This window comes from Bombyx mori, chromosome 11 (assembly GCF_030269925.1).
Source record: "Bombyx mori chromosome 11, ASM3026992v2".
Lineage (NCBI taxonomy): Eukaryota > Metazoa > Arthropoda > Insecta > Lepidoptera > Bombycidae > Bombyx > Bombyx mori.
Genome location: NC_085117.1, coordinates 4,241,137 through 4,261,342, shown reverse-complemented (window position 1 = coordinate 4,261,342; position 20,206 = coordinate 4,241,137). Strand labels below are relative to the sequence as shown.

Sequence of the window (20,206 nt, the reverse complement as noted above, 5' to 3'; positions counted from 1 at the left end):
GGACAACCCTTTTCACTTAGGGCTATGAAAAATAGATAGTAGCCGATTCTCAGGCCTACTGAACATACTATTGATACACAAATAAAACCAAAAAAACATGGCTGAAAAATGTATAGTATTGTATAGCTCTCAAATATATTAAGTGTGTAATCTATGATGTATAGTAAGTAAGACAGGAGACCAGCTTCGTCCTCATCCCTACTACGTGATGTTTGCTGGATGAGTGGTGACACCTGGCGGGGATAGCTGATCGATTGATAGTTGATCAGTAGTCGACCGGCGAGGGCGGGAGATCAAATTCAATTTTAAAAAAATCATAATTAAAGGAACTTGAAACTTTAAACTCTGAATAAGAAATTTATCGTACTACAATTATAATATTTGATTGCCATCTTGCAACCTTATTGCGGATCTGTGCATAGAATAAAAAAAATATTAACCGGGATGGGAAAATAGGGATTGATCGTATAAGAGTGAAAATTGAGAGTAATATGATTTTTTTAATTTTAAGTCATGACAAAACAAAATAAAAAACTTGCCAAAAAAATTAAAGTTTATAATTAACAAATAAAAAATAGGGGTTGATCATAGAGGGATGAAAAATTGAGAGTAACATCAGATTTTTTATTTTAATTCATGACAAAATATAAATAAAAATGAAAATCTTGCCAAAAAAATTAAAGTTTATAATTAACAAATAAAAAATAGGAGTTGATCGTAGAGGGGTGAAAATTTCAGAGTAATATGATTTTTTTTATTCTACGTCATGACAAAATAAAAACAAAATTCTCGCAAAAAAATTTAAGTTTTTAATTAGCAAATAAAAAATAAGGGTTGATCGTAGAGGAGTGAAAATTTAGGGCTGTATGTATTTTTGTATGCTGTATCATAAAAAAATAAAAACAAAATTTTTTGTCTAAAAAATAACAAATAAAATTTAGGGGTGGACCACCCTTAACATTTAGGGGGATGAAAAATAGATGTTGTTCGATTCTCAACCCTGACCGATATGTACGCTAAGATTCACGAAAATCGGTCGAGCCGTTTCGGAGGAGTATGGGAACGAAAACTGTGACACGAGAATTTTATATATTAGATATAAATATTAGAAGTTTTTATAAGATAGTGTGTTATTTATTTATTTTAAGTGCAAAATTCCCGCGAATAGCTAACCACAAATGCTATCATCATTCTCCTGTCCTTCTCCCAGTCACCTGGGGTCGGCGCATTAAGTTTTCTCGTTCCATACTCCTCTATCATATACCATTTCTTCGTTCACTTCTCTCTTACACATATCATCTTTCACGCAATCCACCCATTTCTTCCTATGTTTACCTCTTCCTCTATATCCTTCCACATTCATAGTTAACACTCGGAACCTCATTTTCATTTCGTCTCATCACATGTCTATACCATCCCAAACGCGCACTTCTCAGCTTCTCTGTCACAGGTGCCACTTTCAGACTTCCTCTAACATATTCATTCCGTATTCTATCCATTCTCGTTACTCCACACATTCATCGCAATATTCGCCTCTGCTGCATCACCACCGTAACCACAATTGCTATTCATGGCATATTTATTTTGACCGGAACCTTTTCGTCTACAGGTACACACAAGACTGACGTATCTACGTCATCTGATCGTCTCCCTAGCCCAGGCTCGAGACATCGAGAGGACATTACTAGTATTCTCCCATGACTATTACAACGAAGAAATCAATAGCTTAGTAAGAAGTATTGACTTCACCAAGGTGGGTGTGCTGGCTTTTGCAAAATAAAAAGGGTCTTATTGTTGTTGGACGGTGCGTGCTGTGAGCTTCTTAATCAACCAGCTCGTCTGATGATATTCTAAAAACTATAAACTTCGATACCGCAGACTATATTCTGAGAGAAAAAAAAAGAACGTGTGGCACTCGGAGACTGCCGCGGTAAAGCTATTGCATAGCATTTTTTATCAACCTATGTAATTATAATTATTTATTTATTTTATTTATTCAGTTTTTTTTCCTTTACCTTCACGTCACGCCCCGCGCTTATTCACAAACACTACACAAGCGCAACGTGTGAATGTGTTAAAGGCGAGCTACATGATAGGCGGAGTGAGGGGTGGAAGGTTTTTTTCGTTACGGAATTTCATGATTCCACTCTCAAGCAGCGCTCAAGGCACGCGATAAAATCTATGCAATAGCTTAAAAAGAATTTTGATGTCGACTAACGTCAGATATTGATAAATAAATGCGGATTTAAAATAAAATAAAAACGGTAAATATTTGGGTCAAATTAATAACATTGTTGTATTGTCATCGGTCCTTGATGTGTGTCGAAAATTTCATATAAATTGGACGTTTTGAAGTCTATGAAAATTATTTTGAAAGAATTCGTTAGGCAACTTCTATACATAAATATATGTTATAACGGAACATCCGTAAAAACCACTGTAGATTTATATATTAGTATAGATATACCAATCTACTGACGGTGATGTGTGTGTGTGTGTGTGTGTGTTGCAGGTAATGCAAATTTTCTACCCATACTCGATACAGACGCACCCGAATGAGTTCCCGGGCTTAGATCCCAACGACTGTCCTAGGGATGTGAAAATGCAACAGTGAGTCAACATTTCCTTATTGACTAGGACTGTCTGTTCCGCGGTTCTACCCACGTTAAATTTAAATTAACTAAATTGTATATTCCTGCAATGTCACTTGCGATGTTTTTACTGGTGGTAGGAACTCTTGTGAGTCCGCACGGGTAGGTTACCGCCCTGCCTATTTCTGCCGCGAAGCAGTAATGCGTTTCGGCTTGAAGGGTGGGGCAGCCGTTGTAACTATACTAAGACCTTAGAACTTATATCTCAAGGTGGGTGGGTGGCGCATTTACGTTGTAGATGCCTGTGGGCTCCAGTAACTACTTAACACCAGGTGAGATGTGAGCTCGTTCACCCGTCTAAGAAAAAGAAAAAAAACTGGCAATAGATACTGAAAGATAAACGGTACTATATAGTGATACTTGATGATGCTAAAGTAATCGCGTTTCCGTATTATCGTTATGACCCAGCAATGGATAATGTATTGACGTTCGAGGTCAACGACCCCGAGGGAATAGAAATGAGGGGTGCAACTTTTACATTCGATTGCGTGCTCACGAAATGTGATACTCTTAAGAAGACTAATGTTAATGCCAAATTTAGTAAATGAATATTCTATTTTTTTTATGTTAGGCTTAGTGGGTATTTACGATCCAGTTTAAAAATAATTAAGTTTAATAAAGATTGTCATTTAATATAAAATTTATTTTTCTGAATTATAAGTAATGATTTAATTACAATGAAAGGCGTTTTGTATTTTTTTTTTTTGACTTTCATAACGGTTCGTGTGAGTCTTTGTTTAAGTTTAAGTGTAAATTAGAACCTATTGCTATTGTCCTAAGGGCGATAAAGTTGAAATGCATCAACGCTTTGCATCCCGACCTCCACGGGCACTACAGGGAAGCGAAATACACGCAGACCAAACATCACTGGTGGTGGAAGGCGAACAGGATATTCAATCAGCTCGAATGTACAACTAATCATACAGGTATGGAACGTGCTAAGAAGCGCTTTGACTTTGACGAGCGTCCAACCAAATAAGTATTAAAAAAAAGCGCCCTTCGTGTTGTGGTCCACGGACTTCGACGGTAGAACTGGGTTCATTCTTCGAAGGCCGACCAAATAAATCTTCGTTTTTTTTTGCTGAAGTGAAACTTTTTTAAGCGCGTTTAGAGTAAAATTAATTCGCGACAGATTCGTTACGGTTAGAGAGAAAAGATACAATTAAGAATGAGCGAGAGTGAGAAACTAGACAGAGCGTCTCGCGAACCACTCGTCCGTGGAGAGAGGGAAAGGACAAAGCGAGCTAGGTCGTGAAATTTGATTTAAGGATGAAAAATTAAGAAAACCACAATACTATTCTACACACCGCAAAAGAAGTTTCACTTCTTTCATGCACCATTTTATTTTGTAATCTTCGCTCGTCCCTTCCAGGAATGGTAGTGTTTCTAGAGGAGGACCATTACGTGGCCGAAGACTTTATATACATGTTGAATCTATTGCGTGCGACCGCGGACCGCAGCTGTCCGCAATGCGAGATAATATCGCTAGGCACATACTTAAAGACCTACCAGTACCACGCCAACGGAGACAAGGTGAGGTTTCGTTGACTCTGAACTCTCTCCTGGTGTAGCTTCTGAGGCAGACTAGACTCCAGTGTCCGGATAACGTCAGATATCTCCCGAGTCCAATACGCTGTGAAAGTAATTTCGAATTTTTGGTCGTGAAGAATTTTTTTTGTATATTTCAAACCTCGGACTATATAGAACTGAAATTTCTAAGTAATTTGTCAAGATGGACCGTGAAATTTACAATGTTAATGTCAATGGTAATCTTAACCTTCCGCTCACCACTTACTACCAGTTGGGCCGTGAACGCGGTTCCTCTAAATGGGAAATAAAGAAAAAAATTAGTGTTTTTTTTTTAATATTGTTCATAAAAAACTTCAAATTTTATCGATATCTTTTCTATCCTCATTAGATTGTTTATTGATATAACTGCTTGTTGTCAATTGATTGGTAATGTCACTAAAATGTATGATGAATTAATGAGATGTAGCCGTCTGTGTTTCATTAATAATTTTATTCGTGTGTTACACACGTGAATTTGGTAACAGGAATGTTTTGTTGTGCGCTTTTGAAAATAATAATTTCAACTTGTCTAATGCAATATTAATCAATAGATTCATTTAGACATTATTGATTTTTACTGGTGGTAGGACCTCTTGTGAGTCCGCACGGGTAGGTACCACCGCCCTGCCTATTTCTGTCGTGAAGCAGTAATGCGTTTCGGTTTGAAGGATAGGGCAGCCGTTGTAACTACACTGAGACCTTAGAACTTATATCTCAAGGTGGGTGGCGCATTTACGTTGTAAATGTCTATGTGCTCCAGTAACCACTTAACACCAGGTGGGCTGTGAGCTCGTCCACACATCTAAGCAATAAAAAAAAAATCAGATTGGATTTTAAGTAGAATTTAAAGTTAATCTTTTGCGCCCACAAAAACTGTACAGTATTCGTAATGTCAGTGATAATATGATGACATTAAGTTTCAGAATAAAAATGGCTAATAATTGAATTAAATAAATTAATTGAATATACTTTACGAATACGTGATTAATAAAATGAAAACGGTAAAGGCGAGATGAAACCGTAAAAGTAACTTTAATTGTATCTTTGACTAGCGAAAACCGATGAACATACAAAATCAAATTAAATTTCATTTTATGCGGTTTTCCCTCAAACCGTGGACACGAATAAAGGAATTAGCAAAGCTTATCTCAATTATTGGTTTTATAAATTTTTTAATTCTCGAACATAAAATACATTAGGTCTTTACATGTATATATATTAAATTGCACGGTTAAGAGTTATTCTGTTGAAACTTTTAAAGCATCGCTTTCAATAATTATGGGAGGATTCGAGACAAAGAGAGAAGCGGTCGTATTAGAAAATTACGTGACTAAAACCTTGTAATGGTCAAAATGACGGAGCAAGGTGGTAGGACGTCTTGTGAGTCCGCGCGGGTGGGTACCACCACCCCGCCTATTTCTGCCGTGAAGCAGTAATGCGTTTCGGATTGAAGGGCGGGGCAGCCGTTGTAACTATACTGAGACCTTAGAACGTATATCTCAAGGTGGGTGGCGGCATTTACGTTGTAGACGTCTATGGGCTCCAGTAACCACTTAACACGAGGTGAGCCGTGAGATCGTCCACACATCTACACATCGATATAATTTCTAAGGTCTCAGTATAGTTACAACGGCTACCCTACCCTTCAAACCGAAACGCATTACTGCTTCACGACAGAAATAGGCGGAGTGGTGGTACCTACCCGTGCGGACTCACAAGAGGTCCTACCACCAGTAAAAGCAGGTTGTTTGGCTTAAGCGACATTTCGCTTAATACGCGACTTTTATTTGTGTAATTAAAGTTGCGTTTTATTTGGTATCAGCATCAACAGTTCGATTTTTTTAATTAAACTTCAATTAAGCTTACTCCATTCGAATAGCTGAAGAAGTTTTTTTGTTATGATCTCTTTCAAAAAATTTTAAACTTTAAAAGGCTCTCATGTAAAGTTGCAAAAATATCGCTTAAACCAAATAGCCTTTCAACCCTCGATAGATTGTTTTGTTGTTCTAAAAGTTTCAAAACCTCAAGTTTAATTTAGCGAAGGTGACGATTTTCCTGAAATGTCCCCCTCCGGACACGGAGCGCCGACCGATGTTCTAGAAGTTCCACTTCGATTGCTAGACGAATAAAAAAAAAGTCAACCTAAAAATTATTTTTTAATGTAAAAATTCCTAGATCTAGATGACGTGACAAGTTTCTAGAATTAAGTCTAAAAAAAATTTAAGTGATAATAGATGTGTCCTCTGTGTAATCGTAGCGTAAAAAACAAATGACACTGAACTACATACAGCAAGTGCGGATGGCGAACGAGGAGCGAAGGAAGCGTCAGGACACACAGTGGAATTTCCAAGTTTACCCGAACCTGTACGGGAACACGCAAAAGGTTTCGAATATATAAATAATGAATGATGAGTCCTTGAGCTTGGCTAGAATTTTGTACATTTGCTTGTGACAACGTCAGCGTCTAGTTCGATTTGGCTAGTGGTGCGAGTTAAGACCTGGGACGAGACCATGCATAACAAGCATATGGGCTTCATATATATCAGGGGTGGCTAACTTGATTAGAACCAAGATCTACTGTCTACTGACGAAACAGTCTGCGATCTACCAATGACCTTTCTTGAGATTTTATGACACAATGTAGTTAAATAAATACGTAGTATATATATTTCTTTATTAAAAAGATTAAAATAAACCTGAAATCTATATATATAAAAATTAATTGTTGTTCATTAGTCTCGCTAAAACTCGAGAACGGCTGGACCGATTTGGATAATTTTGGTCTTGAATTTTTTGTGGAAGTCCAGAGAATGTTTAAAATGATAGGATGTTAGATAGATATGAAAATGCGCGGAATTGAATAAAAATAACAATTTTGTTTTCCCTTTGATGTGTCCTCCGTTGGATTCCTTTTGCTTGTTTCAAGTTTATTTTATACCAAAGTTTAGGTCTTTTATTTATCGATTGAGGCACTACGAAGTCTGTCGGGTCAGCTAGTTATATAATAAAAGAGAACTATTGTGTACAAAAGAGGATAAATAATGTGACGTAATGGTCATTAAGAAATGATACAAGATGAAGATGATGCGCGCAGCAATTGGTGATTACGTTGCGCAGTCTGTGTGTATCTGTGTATTTATATTTTTTGTCTTGCCATTATCGACTCGACCGGATATATTGGTTGGCCACCCCTGATATAGATGAAGGTGGTGTAACAAAGCCGGTTACCGTAACTGGGATGGGTCCTAGTTTATCTTATACTAATAGGGTGTTCTTAAACCGGACCCGGAAACGATGAGAAATTGATGAAATAAAAAAAAAGGTGCGCTTGCAACTTGGTGCACGTGACAGAAGTGAAACTTCTTTTGCGTTGTGTAGTTTTGAGAAGGTTGCCGAGGTTGGTGAGACGCTCTGTTTATTTTCTCACTCTCGCTCGCCCTAAATTGTATATTTTCCCTCTAGCCGTAACGAATCTGTCGCGAGTTAAGTTTTACTCTCAATGCGCCTAAAGAAGTTTCACTTCAATAAGCAAATATATTTTAAAATACATATATATACACCCTGTATCCACAACAGGATGCTATTTTAAGATATATTTGTTCATGATGAGTCGGCCGTACTGTATGGAGTAGTGACAAATCTAGATAACTAACTAAAACTGTATATATATGCATATCGAGGGGTAAAAGGTTTTTTGAATTAAGTAACATTTTGCAACTTTACAGGAGAGCTATTTAAAGTATAAAATTTGAAAAAAGTATCATAACAACGAAAAAACTTCTTCGACTGTTTCAATGAAGTAAACTTAATTGAAAATCAATTAAAAACATCAAACTCTTGATGCTGATGCCAAATAAAACGCACCCTTAATTACAAAGATTTAAGGTCGCGTATTAAGCGAAATGTCACTTAAACCAAATGCTTTTCATCCCTCGATATCGAAATGTTGAGATGTGTGTATGTTACGTTACCAAATGTTTCTGAAACGGTTGGACCGATATTTATGAAATTTTAAGAGAATCTCTAGATCAGTCCTGTGGCGGGTAGCCATCATACAATACTTGAGAGATGCCTGAATCTCACTTACAACATTTTCAACATAAGCTTAACATAAGCTTTAAACAAGTTCCGAACAAGAACATTCTTGCTCGGTAGACCGACGGTCCGAATGTTGTTGTTCGGAACTTTTATGTATACACGCTTATGTTGAAAACGTCGTAAGCGAGATTCAGGTATCTGTCAAATATCTAGTATTAGACCTGTGTCGGTCAATCGTTTTCCATGACCCGGGTCGATCGTGACCCATTCGTATAGTGATCGGGTTATAAAGATTCGATCATTTCAATCATTTCGGTCACAGTTCGTATGTATCTATTTAATATAAAAATGATCGAAGGATTGCGCGATCGATCTCGTTCTCACGTTAGAACGAGAATAAGGACTATGCGTTAGACTCCAAAAAGGACAGTTTTTATTTTTTTCGTAATCTGTACTGCTATAAAAAAGTAACTATACAATTATTATTTTTAAGATTTATTATCGTCACTTAAAATATTTTAGTAAAAGTACTAACATACACAAACAACATACTAGGTACCGGGAATATACCGAAACGCTATCGCAAGTCAGTACTCAGAGTCACCGATGCAATGATTAATTCATTCATTCTCAAAATTAAAATTCACTCCCGCGATTGACAAGTCGCGTGCGACCCGAAAGATCCCGCGCAATCCGGTTTATTTTGGATAAAATCATGCAACGCACAACAAACAGGATAGAAAGAGTGCACTGCGTGAACAGGATTGTATGTATGTACTTAAACGAAAGAGATAGAAGATATTTTAATAGCTACGTCATTTCGTGATTGAATGCACGAAATAATCGATTAATTAAGCAACAAGCTACGTTAAATGTTCCACAAATAAAGTCCAATTTCGTTTGTGATGTCACCTGGTGATCATATCTCTGGAAGACCGAATCTTTCAAACACCGACGACCCGTTCACACGCGTATGGGTCGAGATCGGGTCAAAAAGATTCTGTCAATCGCGATCGACACAGGACTATCTAGTATTGTTTACTCTTACATTTTACATTACTCTATCGAGCAATATCACCCGCTCAGTGGAAGATCTTTCCTTTCGTCGCTTAAGCCTCCCACCGTCCAGCGAATGATCAAAGTCAGATTCTTTGATCGGCCAGTAAAAGCGAGTCTGGTTCAACTAGCAGTACTTGATCAGAGTGATCATTTAAATCAATCAACGATTTTCATTCACTTCTATCGTTTATTGAACTTTTCTGATTTTCTAAATTATCAATTAACCTTTTGTCTTTGTTGGTCGTTTTCATCTTAGTCCACCGAACTGATTCATACGTAACTCAACGAATAATTTTTTAACCTTCTTCAAAAACGGATGATACTCTCAATTCGACTGATTTCGTGTTTTTGTAGGTGAACCATTTTGACGGTAATCTTTTTTTTTTTCAATTTGAAATCTGATGATAAATATGTATGCGAATATGGTCTATTTAAATTTTATCAAGATGCGACCACTGGTTTTTGAGTTATTGTATATTTTAATCGAACTGCATTAATCAAATTCTCATTCAGTCCGTTTTCTTTTTTGTTAGATTTGTTTATAAATACCACAACGCTATGAAAGCGAATTTTGTTATTAAAAAAAAAAATAGTTTAAAAAAAAATAAAAAAATTACGCTATTATAGAAAATTCAACTAAAAAATGAAAAATAAATAAAGGTTTAAAAAAATTTAATTATAAATAGTGCAAGAAAAAATGATTTTATTGTAAAAAATAAATGTATATATATATATATATAAATAGTCTGGTAGTTTCTCTTCTTGATCTTAAGGCAGACACTTCGGGTCTCAGGAAAACAAAAAATCGCTAATCCTGATTATCCTAGTAAGGATCAAACTGTTTAAAATATTGAATAGTCATTAGTCCTTAATAAGTATGCCAAATTTCGAGTTAATCAGACGTTTTGAAGGGGGTCAAAATCATGTTCAAAGATTCCGTTACATACTAACATACGTATGAAGCTAATAAAAGTGTATTAAAAATGGCTATTAATTTAATGAAATAAATTAATTAGAACTATTTTACGAACACGTGTTAATAAAACGAAATTGGCAAAGGGGAGATTAAACCGTAAATGTAGCTTTAATTGTATCTTCGTCACGCGACAACCGATGAATATAGAAAATCAATTAAATTCCATTTTATGCGGCTTCTCCTCAACTCGTGGACACGAATAAAAGCTTTAGTAAAGTTTATTTTAATTATTGGTTTTATAATTTTTTTAATTCTCGAACGCAAGAAACATTAGGTCTTTACATTTAAATATATTAAATTGCACGGTTGACAGCTATTCTGTTGAAACTTGTAAAGCGTCGCTTACAATAATTATGGAAGGATTCGAAGCAAAAAGACAAGGGCTCGTATTGAAAATTACGAAGCTTAAACTTCGTAAAGTTATTGTCAAAAATTTGACATAATTTTAGCGCGAAATATGATGACATCTGTCAAATGTCACAGACAATACTAGCGCTTGTCTTCTATTATCTATGACTCGTGATCAGAACATAGACGTTGTCACATAGTAACCGCTATATATAGTTAATGCATGGTAATGACTTAGCTGAATTAATAATTAATAAATTAATACTTAATAAGACCGGAGAGGTTAAAAGATATATCTATTTCTTTTTTAAATTAACTGCACAGATCAGCCTTTGTTTTGTCATTTTTTTAAGGCAAACGTACTCTGCGCAACCTATAAATATACATTGCCGGTTCTCACTTGCGTAAATACACGGACACGAATGCATATAATTTAATGTGTAATATATCGAGGGGCGAAAGGCTGCTATTTGGTTTAATCGACATTTTTGTAACTTTACACGCCATTTACAGGTTAAAATTTGGTAAAAATATCATAACAAACAAGTTCTTCGGCCATTTTAATGGGGTAGGTAAGCTTAAAAATTCAATTAAAAACATCGAACTGTTGATGCTGAACCAAAATAAAACGGACCTTTAATTACAAAGATAAATGTCGCGTGTTAAACGCAATGTCGCTTAAACCAGGTAGCCTTTCACCTCTCGAATTATTCTTCAAATACGTAGGGATAATGGCGAAGATCTTAAAAAACCGTGGAAACTTCTAGAAATCTTCAAAATGCATTTGTTCAAACTTTCATATAAATAACAAGAGATGATTTACAAAACATTTGTTATTCGTGAATTATTTCGTATGATCTGCTTTATTTTGAACACAAATGACGTCACACGTAATGAAATGGCCTCCATTCGAGCTACTTAAAGTGTCTATCGATCCCTTTCGTGGCTGTTCAACTTGATTAAAAATTGGCGTGTTGAATTTATAAATAAATGTAATAAAATATTTGGAAGTTGACCGTGTACGGATTGTAGTTAAGAGTGAACAAAATGTAATTAGTATATGTCATCCCGCCTATTTCTGCCGTGAAGCAGTAAAATAATCGGTATCAATGGCGGGGAAGCCGTTATACTGTAAAAAATTGAGACTTAGAACTCATGGCTCAAGATGGGCGGCCGTATTAGACGTTAATGTCTATGAGCTACGATGACCATTAAACACCAGGTGGGTCGTAAATAAAATATATAATATGTTCATTTCTATGGTTCTAAACACATATCAAAATCAATCGAGTAGCTTATAACGAACAATTAAACACATACATACCATACATGACCGTTCAAACGTTATTATTGTATTTTATTTGTTGAAAATCTCTTCAACGTAACCCGTAATTTCTATTAATACGAATATAATATCAATTGCATGGAGTTCGCTTGGTATTGGATTATCATAGCTTGATTAATGAAAGCATGTAAATATATATAGCATGTTCTATCTAATTGTCCATAAAATAAGGTAGATTTTTCTATAGGACTTTGATAAATTTGATGATTTTAAATAGGTAGTGTGTATTGGTGTTTAGTGAATGAAACACTTCACGGGTTACGTGCTAAAAGCCAGTAAGTGAGGGTGATAACGTCACACATTCTTGATTTCGGAATTCGATAAATCACATACAGATCTAAAAAAAGGCAGCGAATCAATAAAATAAAAACAGATGGCAGCAAATCGATAAAAAAAAGACAGTAAAGCAATCAAAAAAAAGATGGCCGCAAATCAATAAGAAAAAAAGATGGCCGCAAAACAACAAAAAAAAGATTACGCGGGCATTTTCGAAAATTGTATATCAAAGCCTATTTATTTACTGTACGTTGTTCGATAATTTCTGCTGCATTCTTCAATTTAAACTGCAAGTGGACTATTTCGTAATAAATAGGCATCATTGAAAATCAATGACAAAAAAAAACAGCAGAGTATCGCTTTAACATTGTAAATCGCTTACTGGGTTTTGGTAATGCACGTGTTAGTGCGACAAGGACAACGCTCTACGGAAAATGAGCGGTCTCTTTCTAGCACACGAACTCCACGAGCCGCTAGGTTCGCTACTTTAGTGTCTTTAGGGATGATAAATTTAGGTACCCGTCTAAACTTTCAGGTTGACATCACTCCTTGGCACTCTAGCATGCACAACATGGGGTTCGGTTTCAATAGGTCCGTTTGGCATAACATAATGGAGATACAGGAACAGTTTTGCGCTTACGACGACTACAATTGGGATTATTCGTTGCTCCACTTGTCTCAGAACAGAAAGAACCAGGAGAAGTTCAAGGTGATCATGTCCAAGGGGCCGAGGGTCTTTCACATCGGCGAATGGTGAGTTATTTGTTACCGCCTGTGAAACCGCTTATGAAAAAGAATATTGTTACGGGCCGGGGTTCGGGATAAATAAAATTCCACCGATGTATAAATTAAAACTGTATTCAACACTTAGAACAATCAAAACACTTTAAAACTACAAATTCGCTTCTTCCGCTTCGCTTCAGGTGATCCGTTCGCTGTTTTGCTTCGAGTAGTTCCGATTACTAACTGCGTGCCATCTCTGCAACGCTTTTATAGCCGATACTATATCCATAGAACTATCTAGAATATTCTACACATCTCTAGTATTGTGTTTCCGCTATCAGACAATAGATGGCGTTGTACTTCTCGAGCGTTCTAGGTGCTACTAGATCCTTCGATATTCGTCCGACTATTGAACTATAGATGGCGTTACTCTTACCGGCGTAACAATATTCTTTTATTATATTAATTTTCAGCGGTATACATCATAAGAAGTCGAACTGCAATGCTTCGTCCGTCATAAGCAAGGTCCAGAAGTTGCTTCAGAACGCGAAGCCGTATTTGTTCCCGGGCAGCGTGACGGCGACCGTCACCGCGGGGGGCGCCAAACACAATAAGAAGCTGACCAAAGGGAACGGCGGCTGGGGAGACATAAGGTAGGTTAGCTGACGGCATCCTGGGCCCGCGGTCTGCTCCTGACCTCTGGAGACCGTCCAGTCACACATACTTAACGTGGCCATACGTCCCGCTGTCCCCAACGAAAACAAAAATGTCCCGCTTTCATTTATCTGTTGTGCATGTCTTTATTAGAAACTTACCGAATACTTACTTATCCCAAATTCTTATTGTATTACGAAATACATACTAAAGTAACTCTAATTTTGCTGTAGAAAAGTAGTTTTTTGTTGCGTAATTATTTATAAATATTATTTTAAGTCCAAGTTTTGGTGTAAAAATTAGATGTCAGTGGTGGGTAAGAAGATACCATAAAAAATTATTTCAAGTCATTTTTTAAACCATATTTTTTATTTTTACTTATATATTACATCTTACCCTGACGTGTCCTATATATGTATTTAGTTATATACGAAATTCCGTAGGCATCCCGCTTTGACACGAAAAAAGTCACATTACACATATCCCGCGTACCTACCTCTTGCTTTATATAGCTTTGCTGCGTTCGGAAATGCTTTGCTAGGGAGCGTCGTCTGCTGCTGGCGACCTTCGGAAGCGACCATCTTCAGAACTTTGAGAACCAGGTGGCTAGGTGTCCCCCTATCTACCTTAAAGCGAGTTCTGTCTGGAGTGAGGATCGGAAGTCCGGAGGGACTTATCGATGGGTCTTAGTCGGGTATAACTCGTTTCCCAAAATAAAATAATAAATGGCCCGCGTGTGAAAGAAAGCATCTCTATCTCTTCACAACGATCGGTCCCCCCGATCTTGCCCCCTAAGTGTTTCGGGTCTCTTTAGGTGGAGATCACGGGAAGCTTACCTTTTGATTAGACTAAAAACTTGCACAGTATTAATACTTCTAATAGTCGCCCGGTAGTCGAAATTCGACCATAATTACTAATTTAAATTATAAGTCTGGACATTATTATGGTTCTATAGTCAAAGACTTAACTTCTTTAATCACAGATTTCGCCAAGGCTGTACTATAGACAAATAATATTAAAGACAAACAATATTAATCTATTCTCACAGACTTTAAGAATAAATAAAAGAATATATATGCGTGCGTGTGTCAAATACATGGTAGTGTGTGTAATGTTTTGTTATTGATTTAATGAATTTTTATGCATAATTAAAAAAATATAAAATATAATATTGAAAATAATAATTAATTTAAAAAAAATGTGTTGAATTTTTTATTTTATTCTTTTCCAGAGATCAAGAACTGTGCACGAACATGACAAGGATAGGCCGCGAACTAAGAAGATACAATTACTACGCTTGAAATGGTTGTTAATAATAATAATAATATAAAAAAATCATTACAACGCCATCTATCCGCGGCCGCGGGTACTACAGTATTCATCAGACCTAAGGCTCCGCGCTTGTCTCGGCTTCGTTGAGGCGTCGTCGCGGTAGCAACCTCGCGGTAGGTCGACATCGCTCAGATGACGTACAGTCTATTATCGAACACCCTGTATCGTGAATTCGTACTAGTCAACTAAGTCGATTTTAATTTTAATTAATCTCTTACGTCACGATCGGATGATTTCAATTGAACTCTTAATTATAGTCCAGGAGCACTAATCCAATATTGTACAGTGTGCTTAGTGAGAGTTTTCGAACGAAATTTGTATGCAGTTGGATCAGCGCCCCTAGCGGCAAACGTAGGCAAATGTTTCACCTCCATACTAATTTGAGTTAACTTTTACGCTATCGAGAACGTTAAAAAACTCGCACTAAGCATACAGGTAACCCTCCTATAACGCGTTAGATCCGTTTCCACAAAGACCCGTGTTGTGTGAAACCGTGTTAAAAGAAACTAGAAGCCAGTACAATATACAGAGTAATTTTTTTCTGAATTAAAAATCTCAACTATGCCTGGATGTATTTTTTGCTCATCACTGCATAGTATAAAACAAAGTCGCTTTCTCTGTCCCTATATCTGTCTGTCCCTATGTATGCTTAAATCTTTAAAACTACGCAACGGATTTTGATGCGTTTTTTTTTAATAGATAGAGTGATTGAAGAGGCAGGTTTATATGTATAATAACATCCATTAAATAGTAGAGAAATCAATAATAAATTACAGTTTCCGAAGCGAAGCGAGGGCGGGTCGCTAGTTATACATAAAAAAATAATCAGTATATTTTCAGTTATTCCCCCATATATAGTGTGTTCATAGTGCATAATGTCGTTTTCTGAATAATTTTTAAACAAAAAATCTCGTTATCGTGTTGTAGACGTTACCGTGTTATAAGAAGGTTTTCGGGACATTTACGATTCGTGTTATAGCGGAACCGCGTTGTAAAATCCGCGTTGTAGGAGGTTTAACAGTATTATAAAGTATAGTATCCGATTCGCTTGTGATAATCGATAATGTCTATTGGCGAGGACGAGGGGCAGCCGTTGTACTGACGAAACTGAGACTTAGAACTCGTGTCTCAAGACGGACGTTGGCATTGACATGGTCTATGACGTTGACGATGTCTATCGGCGACCAATCTTAGCAATAAAAATTAAACTTAACAGTACGCGAATTGGTTTTTAATTACAAAAAAAAATCGATCGACAATAATGATTAAATGTTAAGTATTAAAGATTTTTTTTTTTCGTTATGCGGTTTTTAAACGCGGAACCCGACGGCGCTGTAGTTTGCTTCCCTGACTACTGAGCCGAGAGTCGTGAGTTTGATTCTCACGTATACCAAGTATATCGGTCCTACCGGCGCGAGGGACCTTAATTACTTAATAAGTTTGGACCAGACCGCGTTGTGTGACTCTATTTGTTTATTAATATCAATAGATGCTCATTGCCAATGATACGATATCGTCAATGAGATTGAGGAGGGAGTAGGAAGTGAGATTTGAGGAATCTTGTATCGGTACAGGGAACCCCTCCCAACTCCCCTTTTCCCCCTCTATGGGTTAGTGATAACTGTAAAATTACTCTTGAACTTCGAAGGTTTTTTTTTGTTATACTATTAACCTCGAGGGGTCATTCTAGATTCACCGAGCTAGTAGGTGAGCTCACGGGGCTCAAATCGGGAGTGTTGCTAACACTGACCCTAGCAAGAGCCGTGCTTCTCAGAATCTACCACCGGATCGGAAACGCGACCCACTGAGAAGATCCGGCGAGAAACTCAGTGGGCTGTGTCTGTGGATTAATTCACTCGTCGAGCCCTTCGTCGCAAGCGACGGGTTCGGCGAGGACGGTGACCGGGTTCGAAGTGAATGCGTTGTATATTACGCGTAGCAGCATCGCGGCCCCGACCGCAGATGGCGCTGTAGTCGATCTCTGACAATTTACACTGGACTTGAAGATCCTACGCTTCTAATGTGATTACGAGAAATAGATATATATATATATATATATATATATATATATATATATATATATATATATATATATATATGTACATACATACCTTATATTTTTTTTGAGAAATATTATTTTTAATTTAATTTTATGGAACCCAGCGCGAATTATAACGATGACTACACGCTTTGAAAGCGTCGCGGTATCCGCGTTCAAAAAGACAAAAAAAAAACGGCAGAAAATTTCGGTAAAATTATTCTTTATCGCCTTCCGTGTCGGTTGTTTCTGCCGATACAAATTTAAAAAAAGGTTTCGCGTAACGTTCGATCGTTACGTGACGACGAAATGTTCGCTTACCATCGAATGTGACGCGGATTCGTGTGTCTTGTCGTATAGCCGAAAAAAGTATTAACCAAAAAAAAAACAACGTACTTATTATTATTTGTTAATTAGCTTTTTGATTCGGGACTACGTCATTTAAGGATGTAGCGCTGCGCGGCGTAGTCGCCTGACAGGACTGCGGAGGGAAACAATAGTACAATAGTAGGTAGTCTCCTGTAACGGGCAGGCGCAGGCGGACGCGGCAGCTATGGGAGTCGTCCACACAATACGGAGGCTTTAAATTACTAGTAGCTTAAAAAAACACACACATACCCAAAACACAACCGAGACACAAAACACGCACATACACAAAACACGCACATACACAAAACACGCACATACACAAAACACGCACATACACAAAACACGCACATACACAAAACACGCACATACACAAAACACACACATACACAAAACACACACATACACAAAACACAAACATACACAAAACACAAACATACACAAAACACACACATACACAAAACACAACAGAGACACAAAACACACACATACACAAAACACACACACACATACACAAAACACACACATACCCAAAACACACACATGCACAAAACACACACACACACACAAAACACACATGTGTGTGTTTTGCTGTAGTAAGAATATCGGAATGGGTATGTACCCAAAACACACACACACACACAAAACACACACACACACACATACACAAAACAAACTCACACACACACACACACCCACAAAACACACACACACACACACACACACACAAACAGCGTCGTTGCATCGTCGCATTAGTGCAATCAGACGCTTCGAAGACAATTAAACTATAAAGTTACTATCAGAACGAACACGAAGCGCGATTCGTGTGCACTTGGCCGTGTACAAATAATTTTCAATCGGTTCACGTATTGGGATGAGGCAGCAATGTACAACGAACACAGTCGGAAAGGTCACGCGAGGTCGTGCAGCAGCTGTTTTGAATTTTTAGAGTTAATAATCATTAATCATTTACACTCATTAAGAATCGAGTTCTTTTAAAGTAGGGCTGTCCAAAATAAATACCTTTGCGGGCTTATTAATTTTAATATAAAAGCTAAAAATACTTTCCAGACATTAATATTTTCAAAAAAACATATTAGTAATAGATAGCTTCACTTTTAAAATGATGTCATGGGCATAGAATGCTACAAGAATAAAGATAAATTATACCAAATATTGATTATATGTTTTGACAAAGAATTCTATTAGTAACCAAACAATTTATATCCAATACTATTTTGTTGTTAAAGGCGGTTTTCCAATTACAGCACAAGAGCGCATTATGCGGCATAATATGGTAGTTTTCCAATTACAGAGCATAATGCGACTCAGTGACGCACAATGCCGAATTATGCTGAAGCTTAGTTGAGCATTATGCCGCATAATGCGCTCTTGTGCTGTAATTGGAAAACGGCCATTAGCATGCGTCCCGCGGGACTTTCTCTGGACAGCCCTATTTTAAAAGGTCCAGTAACTAAAATTTGTTGGGCAGTTAAATTGAGAATTGATAAAAAAAACTTTCTTTCTCTTTCAATCGAATTGTGTTATATCGCCTCATCTAGTGTAGTTTAATGAAATGTCCACTCGACACATTTCTTTCTTTAATACATATCCACACTTGAAATGCAAACGTGACTAAGCAACTATAACTGCTTTGTACATAAATGATAGGCAATAACCATATTCGATGCGCAAAAAAAATATTCTAGGTCTTTTAAAATCATTTCAATCCTACAGCTAGATTCGTTAAAATATATTTTTTTTTCAGGTATTTCAACTTTAAATCAGTCTACTGTAAAGTTCACGCATTGTCGCTTAGTCAAGTTTGCCTTTCAAGCGTCGATATTGAGTTTTTAAATCGAAATTGGACATTCATTTAAATACCAGCGATTTAATAATAGATCACCTAAAGCATAGTGTTGAAAATAGTTGTCTTAAAGTCTATCGTGTTAATTTTAATTTAATTAATTAATTGGTGCTATTTAAGCATATAATAGTAATATTATTCCGAAAATAACTTTTCGTAATGTAGAAAACTGACAACAGACGGCAGCACATGTATTGTTTTATGTAAAATGATAAATTTATATATTTTGTTGATTTAATATGAATAAAAGTGTATACATACATGCTTTCAGTATTATAAGAGATGCGTTTATTTACTCCCTTTGTCTACTGCATACTCAATAAGAATGGCGCTTAAAGAGTAAAGTCGAGTCGCAAGTTGGTACTGACGCGCACATTTTTTGTCATACATTGCGTGCTTAATGAGAGTAGATTTTGCATCAGTCAACGTTCAAGTCACCTTGTAGAACTAGAGATTAGTTCACTGTCGCTATATTCCTTTTTTTTCGTAGTCCTTTTTTATTATTTAAATAAATTTTATTGTTTTAAGTATTTATAATAAAGATGTTGATTAAATAACGTTTATGATTATTTGTTTTTATTACCTCTTTATTTTTTTTATTGTCCTTGTAGGCAAACGAGCATACGACCCACTCGATTGTGAGTGATTACCTACCGTCGCTCATGGATGTCAGCAAGGCCAGTGGCAGAGCTAAGTCGCTGCCAAAAGCAAACCGTTTCAATTCAAACGGCTTCCAGAATTGTTTGTTGTAGAAAGTTAAGTCTGTAGAACAGTGAAAATTTTGTAAGTAAATATTAAGGCATTACTGTGCAGAGCCCTTTGCATCACAATGTTAACTTTAGTCTGTGGGAGAGACGAAGCCCGCCAAAATGAGATACATAAAATTTATTTTAAAGCCTCGTAGTACCTATGCATGTGTTCCAGTAAAAATACTATCGATAAATAAAAACACATTTAAAATCTG

The 20,206-nt window shown here is 36.6% G+C and overlaps 1 protein-coding gene across 8 annotated transcripts in view; it reads left to right on the top strand.

Annotated features, from left to right (window-relative positions):
* LOC101735304 (alpha-1,6-mannosyl-glycoprotein 2-beta-N-acetylglucosaminyltransferase) overlaps positions 1–19,803 on the top strand; it is a 64,218-nt gene extending 44,415 nt beyond the window's left edge. For 2 of the 8 annotated variants that reach the window (XR_009974220.1, XR_009974219.1), the window contains 9 exons: positions 1,610–1,753; positions 2,513–2,610; positions 3,432–3,577; positions 4,024–4,184; positions 6,478–6,603; positions 12,798–13,015; positions 13,459–13,638; positions 14,871–15,084; positions 19,144–19,803. Coding sequence is in view for 4 of the 8 variants with exons in the window: in XM_012692590.4 (XP_012548044.1) it covers positions 1,610–1,753; positions 2,513–2,610; positions 3,432–3,577; positions 4,024–4,184; positions 6,478–6,603; positions 12,798–13,015; positions 13,459–13,638; positions 14,871–14,940 (1,143 nt within the window). In the remaining 4 variants the exon portion in view is untranslated. Of the gene's footprint in view, positions 1–1,609; positions 1,754–2,512; positions 2,611–3,431; positions 3,578–4,023; positions 4,185–6,477; positions 6,604–12,797; positions 13,016–13,458; positions 13,639–14,870 lie in introns of all 8 variants that reach the window. The other 6 variants (XR_009974222.1, XR_009974221.1, XM_012692590.4 and 3 more) reach the window with 3 other exon arrangements.
* Positions 19,804–20,206: the final 403 nt, after the last annotated feature.